Consider the following 12,431-nt stretch of genomic DNA (forward strand, 5'->3'; position numbering starts at 1 on the left):
CAAGTTCCGCATAGCAGTACAGCGCTCATTTAATGTCTACTGCGGCTGACTCTGTGTGCGAGTAGTCGTTGGGATTCTAAGTAAACCCTGTTAGTCCCAAATGTGTTCACATACACACGCCGAAACATTGCGTGGAATGCACAGCGGATGGTATCGAGGAACCTCTCAAAAGAATGTTCGTTGCGATCGTATATGAATGTGCCACGAGTGGCCGCGCTAACGTTTAAGTGTCTTCAAATTAAAGATGGAAGCTCCCATCATACGAGTAGCCACTGTAGCAACAACTATCTGCCAAGACAGAATAGCGAAAGCACTCAATCCTTTTACCCTACGCAAGCCTACAAGGCTGCGCGAATAGAGAGCTGCCACCTGTAACAATTAAAGCGCAAAAACTCACAGTACTACAACACATGCACTGGCAGCTAGCCACTGGCGTGCATACGTTCACATCGTAACATACGACACTACCAGAATGCCATATAAATTAATCAACGATTGTAAGGAATAAAACCTTCTTTAAACCAAATTTAGCTTTTGAAATTTCACTGCTGATATTGTAGCCTCATACATCCAGGCATGTTATAGATTCTACTAGCCAACCCAGCATGTCAAATGTCTTTTCTACAGACAGTCAACAAATCCATGTTTAACCCTCCTCTGATGCGTCAAAAGGTTATCTGACACCTTACTCTTCGCATGTCAGCAGAAAGTACATTTCTCATGTCCATTCAATAATGCCATAAAAAATGCTAGGTCACCGCTGAAACAAAAAAGTTTTTCAATCGCTCCGTCAAGACCATGTCTCAGAAAATGTCTAAAATCTGCCCTGTGCCATGACTTTGACCTGTGACCTCCCAATTTCGGCACAGTGATGGCTTTTCCTTACCATGATGCTATACACCGATATCACGAGCCTAGGTCGAGCCGTTTTAGATTTGTGCCGCCAATCTGCATTTCCTCCCTATACCTTAAGTTAAGGAGTGAATGTTCCCCCCTTCTTTTTACACTCTTGACCTTTGACCTTTGACCCCAGCTTCGACAGCCAACTCGTTTTGACGATCCCCCCAACGCACCCGAATATCGTGACCCGTCGTCGAGCGGTTAAGATTTGTGCCCAACTGTTGAGCGACGGACGACACCGGACGGACACGACCGGTACGGAGGACGGACGGATCGGTACGACGGACGGTTCAACATCAAGCGATTCTACAAGCCTGCCCATCTGACTATGTAGATGAAGCTCTATATGCACCAACATCTCAATATTTGGTAAACGAAATTTTCAACACAATTGTGGTCACCTGGGGTCATCTGGAGGGTCATATTGACAATCCAGTCAACTTGTGGGATATCCCAGACCACGGGCAGCCACGTCTGTACAGAGAAGGATGCCCTCTTTTGTGTTGCAAAACTCAAAGAATGTTGCTGTTCGTTTTATCTGTTTCTGCTTGCCCTGAGTAAACAATGACCACAACAATTAAAGGGATAGTAGACTCTAGGATTTTACTGCATACAACTGTACTTACTGCATATAACAACGACTATACCCACATGTATTGTGTTACCAGTATCTATTTAATTGTGTATAATAAATTATCCACACGTCAACCGCCTACGAAATTTGAACAGCACGCATGACAACCCCTGCGACCGTGCTGCCACCCTGAAACCGTTAGCGCTTTGTCCAATTTATTTCGCATCACGTTACAGGACCGAGGGTAATCACAAAGTTGCAATGCTATATTTTACCTTAATTACTATTTAACCAGAACGACTGTCAGTTTTAGGACAAATTTATCCATAATATAACTGAAACTATATGTCGTTATATAAAAATATTACAATCCTTTTGCTTTAAATGATATAAATAAGAAAACACCCGTCGGTGCGGTAGCCCTGCTGGCGGCCTGAACACAGTCGGTTCTTGCTCAACTTATCAGATCGTTGCGCTTCTGAGTTGGCGCCACCATTCGTCTAGCTAATCAAAACTGTAGTCGTTAGTTTTAACAAAACATTTTTTAATAATATTGTCTCACATGGCGGGATTGAACCATGTGAAGACTTTTCACACTATGCTCGTAGCGTTAATTTTGTAACCTAAATTAACTGGAAAATAACCCGAAACCCTAGAATGAACGACTCCTCCATTAAATAATGCATATGTATTACTACATTCTTGCGCGTGCATGAAGCACACCGTTTCACACCCAAACACACAATCAAAACCACGTGACATGCACATGTAAAACCATCTTCAACATCGTGTTATCACAGATAGTCTATTCAGGAGTAACCAGGGTCTTTAATAAACAGACTGTTCCATTTGCATATGGAGTTAGGCATGATATAACTGGCACTCCAATGGATAAATTGCCAACTGTTCTCGTTAGTTAGACCGCGGTGTCGGCTCTATAAGTCTTGCCTACACAGGTTTATTATGATCGCTCGGCTACAGCAACATACTATGCACCTTATATATTATTATATAATTAGAAGTATCGAGAAATAGCGAAGGAGTGCTGACTTCACTTACAAGGCAATACATCATTTACTAGCCTTAGCAAATACCTTACAATTTACTATGCGATCTCAACAACTTGCAGCTCAAATCGTACACAGTATCATTCCACCTCAGCATCGTGCACAATCGTTTCCTCGTATACACCTGCCTCAATGCCGGAGATACAGGATCTAAATCGTACGACTCAACGATTATCCATTCTGCTGCCTAGCAAATTCTGACTCATAACTCGCCTAACGCTTGAACACTAATAGGCCAGATACTATAACGTCAGTACTTCACTTCTGGTGTGCCCTCGCGCGACTGCTCCAAGTTGTGCTCGCTGTGGAGACCTTGGACATTCGTACCCGAGCAGTCACCCACTCGGCCGAGACTAATCTTTGACTTCATTTTACAGTCTTGGTATGCCCCCCAACGCACGCACATACGCCCACCGCAATCAGCAGCGAGCTCCACTCTTAATCTCCCACTTTTCTCTGAATGACCACCAACGCATCCCTCACGCGACGCTACCGGGCGCCAAGAGCTTCAGTATAGTAGCTGCCTATTCGCTTCAAACAGTTACGCGCGATTATGGAGGAAACACTTTGCCTGCCCAACAGAATGAGAGAATCGGTGTCCGTACGTTTATGTCTGTATCTTCCGGATCCCGGGTGTATACGCAGGTGGAAACCGATTCTCGCACGAGCCTAGGCGAATGTACTGTGTACGCACTTTGAACTCTAAGTTTGGTTGAGCTTTACGCGCCCAGTACAATCGTTTACGGTATGTCTAAGGCTAGTAAATATTTTATTCTAACGAATTTCCCATGCTTTATTAAAGTCACATCCCTCTCCCATTACTCTAATTCCTTATTTCCTCCTATACCTTAAGTTAAGGGAGAAATATTCCCCCTCCATTGACACATCTTGACCTTTGACCCTTAACCGCCAAATTCGACATCCCAAGTCCTTTTCACGATCCCCCCCCCCCAACGTCCCGAATATCAAGACCGTACGTCGAGCGGTTAAGATTTGTGCCCAACTGTTGACGGACGCACGGATGGATGCACGGACGGACGGACAATCATGCGATTCTACAAGCTGCACCCGACTTCGTCAGCTGAGCTAAAAATCGATCTACCTACCTATCTAGCTATCCATCCATCCATCTTTCTATTGCTCTATCTATCTATCTATCGCTCTATCTATATATCTATCTACCTACCTACTAGCTCTAGTACTATAGCCCGCGTACATTGACTGCCGCAGGGCTATAGCACATTGTCGGCTGGAAATAACAACTGCAACCTGTCACCACCTGTCCCCACGAAAAATGGATCGCAAAACGCAAAATTATCGGGCTTTTTAACACTTATCTATCTACGTGGACATCTCACCTATCTTTTTGAACACTTTACACAACTTTACACCATGTATTTATCCTTTTATTCCACAAAGTAAGCACTACTGGAAATTCCCGTTTGAAATTCTGGCGTGCGTACACGTGACGTCACCGGTATTGTATAATATACATGGACCGGATCTGTAAGCAAAACACATGGCATGTATATACAATACCGGTGACGTCACGTGTATGCACGCCAGAATGCGCACTACAACATTTTTTGGACAAGCAAGAGTCAGTGAAAGTCTTATCTTTATTTTTGAAAAAAAAAATTGTGAGGGCTGGTTAAAAAACTGTTGTTACCAGCCTTCTAGGCCGGTGCTAAAAATCTGAATTACATGCCCTGTCTTGAGGATTCACTCACTAGAGACCACTATTGTGAAAAACTAACTTTAATACAACACCCTGCAAAGAAACAACAACTGACATGTACCTCAATGAAACGCACCTCAAACAGTCGAGTGCACTTATGTACTTTGGAGTGAACATCAACCAAGAACCCAACTGCCACAAGAAACTTCGCATCTGGTTTGGAATCATCCACAAAACCATCAATTACCTCTTACAATTATAGAAAGATCGAGCACCAAGAAAAGGTACTTGGGTCATTCGGATGGCCCACTGCCACGCATGCTGCGAGGAGTTGGACTGTAAAGAAGCATGGCAGAAGAAAGATCGATGCCTTCGAGTTAGACGCTTACAGCAGGTTTCTAAGAGTCAGCTAGAATGCACAAAACACCAACTAGCCCATAGTATATGAGCTTCAGTGGCAGGTCAGACACTTTGAAGCCATTCAATGAGAAGGTGGTCTAATTACATAAAGGAACGGTCTGGCATTTCACTCTCATGCTACACCTTTGCTCCACAAAACTCGAGGCTGTGGAAGATAATCATCGAGATGCCTGCGATATCAGGCTTTCATCAATGAGGATGGAATGCACACACACACACGCACATCTAGACTCAGAAGCACGTATGCACCTATGCACGCACGCACGCACGCACGCACGCACGCACGCACGCACGCACGCACGCACGCACGCACGCACGCACGCACGCACGCACGCACACAGGATCTATATATCCACAACACTGCAATATGCTTTTCATTCGCAATATCACTCTAGTTTTACATAACTCGAACATGATGAATGGTTAGCATGTTCGCCACTAAAAAATTGTCTATCTGAGCTCCTATCTTATCTTCCTTACAATCCATTATTTTCATATTCTCCCTATTATTACTGTTATATTTTAATTAATACTCTATCTTACCTGCCACGCACCAAATGTGGTATCGACTTTGCCTGGATCTCAGTCATGTGTGTGAAGCCCATGTCTGCTATCGCACGCAGGGTATCGTCACAGACACTGCCTCGCAGTGACTCAAACGAGCTATCCGTCATAATCCCACTATTTCCCGCACCAGGTAGCTCATCCTCATCCTGCTACACATAAAATTCATGTTAAAATATGATGTAATATTAAAGTTCCTACTTTAACACCCTTTTTAGTTAATACACTTTTTTGCCATCTCTGTTTTATACACTCTAACCATTGAAATTACAAAACATTACATGATTTCACTTACTCTGTATGGAAAAAGGAATAATATGGCCATCTAATCAGCACTGTTTGTGAATGCTAGAATAACTGATACTGTGTGTCGTTTATAAGTGTATACACTTCCTGTCAAATTCATATTAATTACTTTGTCTAATTTCAATGCACCTACCTTACAAACCAGCCTTCTCAATGTTGCTTACTAACAGTCCCAATAAAAATTGGGTGCGAGTACACACTGTATCACACGGCAATAAAAGTAACAGTTTAGAAAAAAGATATGGTTCCTGTATGGTCTCACACCAGTAACGAGCTGAGCATGTGTATGGTCCAGCATACGTATGAAAATGTGCAGTGTAGAAAGTATTGCCACACCAGCTTTGGCAATTGCAATTCAAATTGTAGACAACTGCTGACAAATTTATGCAGATGATTTTCAATTGAGCTTTTTATTAGTAAGCCACATCGCAAATTTTGCCTGTAAGGTTACACACTTAATAAATGACCCAAGTTGCCAGTTATTAAAGTGTAGTGTTCAATAGACATATTCTTCCTTTTAGTTGCTGCATTATACATGTATATATATATGCTGTGACATAAACTACTTGGTTAAATCATCTTGCCTATACTACTTGCCTGGGAAAATGCCAATAACTCTGACACATGACCTGCAATGAATGGAAAAATAGGACATTCGGCAATACTCACATTAACAGCACATTCTTGTGTCTGTGGATCTTCATAGTCATAAGGTAAGGTTTCATCGTTTCCATCTCCGTTTTGAGTATCAGATTCGTGTTCCTGACCTTCCTCTAGTAGCTCCTCTTCTCTTGCCTCTTCATCTGAGACATTGTCTTTCTTCTGCCACGCACACTTAACCTTCTTTGCTAGTTTCTTACTAGGTGAGGCCTGACTTTCTAGCTTTCGTTTCTTCTTCTTCTTCGTTGTCTGCTTGGGCACTACAGGACTCGTGGTGGTCACATCAGCATCCTGAGGTTCTGTCGCATCTGCCTTCTTTTTCTTTGTCCTTTTCTTCTTATTTTTTATTGAGTTTGTGTTAGCAAGTGACATCTGTGATACCTTTGCATCCATCACATTCATTGGGGAATTTTACACAAGGTTCTTTTGCTTTCTTGTCTGCCACACTTGAACTCACTGGAAAAGATTTAATTCCAAGAGTATTACTTTGTATAACCCTCAGCTAATTAGTGGGTAATAATTGCTTATGAATAATATACATGTAAACAATGGTGAAGTTCTTTCTCATGCAGGATATATCTGTCATTCGACAAAAATAGCTGGAATCTGGTGATAGATTATTGTTCTGCCTCCAGCTACATTACCCATGCAAACAAGTGCCGCAGAGCGACAGCGCTCAACTGACAGGTACTGCAGCCGGGTATTCTTCTGATAAACTCACTGGCAACCAAATCAAGTGCGCCCTCCCGCCACCGCGTTCGTGCTCACAGAATATATCTAGGATACTACTAATACCAGGGTTCTCCAAGAGCACGTATAGCCTGGCGGCCCGCCAGGCTATCGTCGAGCCCCGCCATCCTAAAATGCACCCGCCAGTCTAAATATCATAGCCGCCATGCTAAATATCATAGCCCCCGGACCCCCTAGCACGCAAACCGCCTTCGGCGATTTGCAACTAGGACCGTAAAGGCAGCACCCGCCATGCTATAATGAAAAAGCTTGGAGAACCCTGAATACAGATCTAAAATCTATGATAGCTAGGCTTTGCTATACCAGTAGTACAGTAATAAAGATACAGCTGTGTAACTTTAATGACTTCGCTATATTAACATGTTATCATGGATATGCGTCGAGCGCGAGAGTAGTTGTGGTGGTGGGGGCTCTAATAGCAAAAGCAGTTGCAGCGAGATGGCGAGTGGTATAACGTTGAAATTGATTGCTACATGTGCAAGTACCATTAACTGTCTCTGATGCTTGAATAGTGGAACGATACGTTTGATACCGTAAACTCAATTTTTCTATTTATTTTTAAAGCTAACATGGCTTGCATGTTATGTTATTGGCATAGAAATAATATAGATAACCCTGGTTATTTATATTATTTCGATGGTTATTGGTATCCTTGGTTTTATTGAAAGTTAATATAAGTATGAAAGACATGTATTTATGCATACTACATTTTAAAAAAGAAGTAGAAATTGTATTAATATAAGAAGAATAGAATTACGTCATTATGGTTTAGTTTGCACAAGATTAACAAATTTAACTAATAAAAATATGGAGTAAAAATTAAAAGTATGTACTTCAAGTGTGTTTGTACATTTCAGCATCTGGCTCTGTGTGCACCAAGTGCCACTATCGCCTGGGCAAAATGATGTCCGAATCACAAATGCTACCAACAGCATCAGGTAAGAAGAACATGAGTGTAATTCGTTAATTGGATTTTTAATAAATATATAAATATTACTGATATTACTTATGGATATATCTGGTTCTATATTCTCTATTTGTGGCAACGTCAAGGGCAAACTCGCGCCAACACAACCCGCCGACCCGTCCACGTGCGGAAATACATAGTTCCCGCTGACTGGCGCTGCTGCAGCGCCACCAAAAATGGCCGTTTTATGTTCATAAATAATGTTCGTTCACAAGAAATATCGCAAGTAGACAATTGCAACGATAGTTAGAGGTTAAATTTTAGTAGCGAATATAACTTAAGACATATTCACTTCAGATAAGCGTAAAGCAGCATTAATTGCCTACCACAGACGTTTTATAGCCGTGAGTAAGCGTGACTAAGTTGGTCCCGCGCATCCGTAAGAAAGATCCTATAGCCCTGCGGCAACCGTATGCGGGCTATAGCCTAGTAGTAGTAGTACTAGTAGTATAAATACTAGAGCCCTAATGAATGACATGAAATGTTATTTCGTATTTGAAACTTCAGATTTTTATTTAGTGATCAGTATATTACTATAATACTAGATCAGTACATGTGGGTATATGTCACGTGTAATACTAGGCCTACTACAGTACAAATCATACGATTCAATTACTACTAGTAGTACTAGTAGTACTAGTAGTACTAGTAGTACTAGTACTACTAGTAGTAGTAGTAGTAGTAGTAGTAGTAGTACTACTAGTACTCAGTACTAGTAGTGCTGAAGGGGTCGTTGTCGTATATGTAGTACCCGAGGTGTCGGCAAGTATGTCGCCTACGCCTACTCCCTAACCCCAACCCTAACACCCTAACCATGGATATCAGATAGTTACCTCGGGTACATATTAATTATTATATACCATTATACGACAACGACCCTTCGTGCACTAGTAGTACTACTAGTAGTTACTACTAGTACTACTAGTACTAACTATAGAGCTCATAGGGTCTATGTCCCCCAGGTACTGCCGGAACGTACCATGGTAACTATTTGATATTGTTAGGGTTAGGGTTAGGGTTAGGGTTAGGGTATAGGGTTAGGGTTAGGGAGTAGGCGTAGGCGACTCCCTAGACTTGTTAGTGGCGTAGGCGAGGTACGGTCCGGCATATTAGATAGTACCAGGGTAAGTTCCGGTATACCGGACCATACCCAGGGTACGTTCCGGCATAGCTTTAGTACTATAGACCACGTTCATTAACTGCCGCAGGCAGCGCGTGCAGCCGAGGCAGCACGCAGGCCTGCGGCAGTTAATGAACGCGGGCTATAGTACTAGAGCTAGTTCCGGCAGTACCCTGGGGTGACATAGACCCTCTCACCCTAACTAGACTAAACCGACCAGGCTCTCAGACTGTTACACGTCGTAGGAGTTAGCGTATGTAACGTAGCCAACGTACATACGTAGCGTACGCCAACGTAGTGACTAGTGAGTAGTGTCACTGTTATTGTTAGTGTTACTGTTAGTGTTATTGTTGCTGATAGGGTCTATATCACCCAGGGTACTGCCGGAACGTACCCTGGTACTAAATACTACTATCTAATATGCCGGACCGTACCTCGCCTACTCCACTAACGAGTCTAGGGAGCCGCCTACGCCTACTCCCTAAGTTCTAACCCTAACCCTAACTCTAACCCTAACCCTATAGCCCTAACCATATCATTATCAGCTAGATAGTTACCAGGGTACGTTCCGGTATATACCGTACCGTACCCAGGGTATAGATGTAGGGTCCCCGGCATTACCCTGGGGGACATAGACCCTATGACTCATGAGCGTTAACTTATTGTTAAAGCCGCACAATGCGCATCCAAACGCTAATTTCTCCAGTACTAGACTAGCAAATACTTCGTGTCATCCATAATCACACTACCTTATGACAAAATAAACTCTAGTTCCTCCCATTTCACTGCGCGTTGTCTTATAAAAGGTATTTGGAAATACCTCCAATGTTGTTCAGATTCTCCGATGTTGTTGACAGTTTCCCCAAGCAACCGTGCAGCGGGCAGCGGTGCTGCGGTACGGGTGTAGCAAAGATAAAAACATGTGACGTCACCCTAACCAACTAGTAATTATCGAAATAAATAAATCTAAATAACCACTTCGAGGCTAAATTGTTTGGCAAACAAGCCGGCGTTAGCGCCAGAATGCCAGTTTTCTCACCTTTTCTTGTGGGTTTTAAGCAAACGCGCAGTGAAATGGAGCAACTAGAGTTTATTTTGTCATAAGCTAGTGTGATTATGCATGCCACGAAGTATTTGCTAGTCTAGTACTGGAGAAATTAGCGTTTGGATGCGCATTGTGCGGCTTTAAGCGAGAAGGGAACTTAAGTGCTGTGGCTATAACTAGACTAGTGACAGTGTTTATACTCAGTTGGGGACCATCTCAAAGTCGCATTAAGCCTTGATCTCTGATCTAGTACTAATTTATCGATTAGTAACGACTTACTACAAGATAGTGATTATAATGGAATAATTAAACTATCTTTTGCGCATTCATTGCACTTGATCATCAATCCACTGGCGGCCATGCAACTCCTAGCACATGGCAAAACAAGTTTAGATAGAGATCATCTAAATCCTGAAAGGCACCGAATGACGGCGAAATGCACCGAAAAGTAGCGATTCCGCCCACAAAGTTAGTGAAAGATAGCGACGGCACCCACAAAATCATCGAAAGCTATTGAAATTAAAGGCACACACAAAAACAACTAATATGTACGCTAAAATGTGTGTGTGTGTGTGTGTGTGTGTGTGTGTGTGTGTGTGTGTGTGTGTGTGTGTGTGTGTGTGTACGTGTGTGTGTGGCCAATGGGGACGTAAAAGAACCACCGAAGGGCGTAAAAAACTGGCTGTGACCACCATCAGTGCCATTCGGCTAAAAGGCTATACCTGGCTTTACCCAAGCTATAGGTCACAACCCCATGGCTAGCTACGGCCGTTGGCAGAATCATCAGTATGTTGATGGTGGCCAATATAGAGTAGAAGTAGAAGTTGAAGTGTGTGCGTGCATGCATGCGTGCCTGCGTGCGTGTGCGTGTGTGCGCGCGCACGTGTGTGTAGTGTTTTCGTTCTCACGTAGGTTTAATTAATCACACACTCGTGTGTCTATGGGTTTGACTTTATGCTATATATAGCATAGATATTTATATATGCTTCAGTATCGATACAAACGAGAGTGATAGAAAACAAGAAAGTCCTTTCGTAGTAAACAAATTAACTAGTTAAAGGAACAGTAGCCTCTAGGTTCTAGGGTTATTTTCAGCTAATTTAGGTTATAATTGCGCTACATAAAAAGTTTCATGGGTCCACCAAGAATAACTTAATTATCAACTACCCATCAACGCATACCGATTTGAGAGGGCGCCATAACACCCGCGACCGCTGCAGCCCTGAAAAAGTGCGTATTTGCATTTATAGTTTTGCAGGTAAATGACCGAGGGCCTAATCACAAAAGTACCAATTATATACTTAACCTAAAGCTAATTTAACCGAACGATTATCATCTTTTAGGCAAATTTATCATATATGTTAATCTTGGGAAACCCCGATATATGCTCGATAATAAAGATATAACAATCCTCTTTGCTTTTAATATGAAGGTCTAAATAATAAGAAAACCTCGTCCTTGTAGCCCTTGGATCTATGAAAGTGGTTATTTGCGCACTTCTCAGATTCGTGCGCTTGAGGCGGCCACCGTCGTTGTAATCAAACTGTAGTCGTATAGTTTATAAAAATCTATTAAACCATAAATTATATTTCTAATGTGATTGAACCATGAAACGAATTTATTATGTAGCGAGGCATTATTAACGCTAAAATGAAAAATAGAAAGAAACCCATAGAGCCTCATGAGGCTAACTCTGTCCTTGCGGTTAACTAAGTACAATTGTTTACGTTAGCAAAGGACTTTCTGTTTTCTATCACTCTCTTTGTGATTCGCGTTACGAAGCCTTAGTATAAACTATCTATGCTATATTATACCATAAAGTAAATACACTCAATGAGAACAGCAACGAAGTAGTAGCGATTTATATTAAAGCTTATACGTGATGAGAACGAAAACCTAACAACATACACGATGGCGACGCAGCGACAGCACACCACACCAACGCATCACCAGCCATGCATGCACGCAACAACACTTCAATTCTAGATTATCTTAACTTTAATATTCGGCCACCATCACATACTGAATTCGCAACGCCGATAGCTAGCCATGGGGTTGGCCTATAGCTTGGGTAACGCCACGTATAGCATTTTAGCACGAATGGCACTGATGTGGTCACGCAGTTTTTACGCCCTTCGGGTTCTCGTCCCATTGGCCACACACACACGACCACACCCACACCACACACACACACACACACACCACCACCCCACACAACACACACCACACACACACACACACACACACACAAGTACACACACACACACACAACACACACACACACACAGAGAAATGTCTTGACATTATACACCAACACACACACACAACACACACACACACACACACACACACACACACCGAACAAACTATTTTATAAGCG

General features: G+C 42.5%; 1 protein-coding gene across 1 annotated transcript in view; it reads right to left on the bottom strand.

Annotated features, from left to right (window-relative positions):
* The window catches only part of LOC106812560 (ATP-dependent RNA helicase HAS1-like), a gene marked incomplete in the record, with an annotated part of 27,986 nt that overhangs the window by 15,194 nt on the left and 361 nt on the right, over positions 1–12,431 (bottom strand). Inside the window, 2 exon segments of the mRNA XM_014816459.1 lie at positions 5,183–5,355; positions 6,179–6,625. Coding sequence (XP_014671945.1) covers positions 5,183–5,355; positions 6,179–6,571 — 566 coding nt within the window.

Source organism: Priapulus caudatus, unplaced genomic scaffold (genome assembly GCF_000485595.1).
Source record: "Priapulus caudatus unplaced genomic scaffold, Priapulus_caudatus-5.0.1 Scaffold661, whole genome shotgun sequence".
NCBI classification, from domain to species: domain Eukaryota; kingdom Metazoa; phylum Priapulida; class Priapulimorpha; order Priapulimorphida; family Priapulidae; genus Priapulus; species Priapulus caudatus.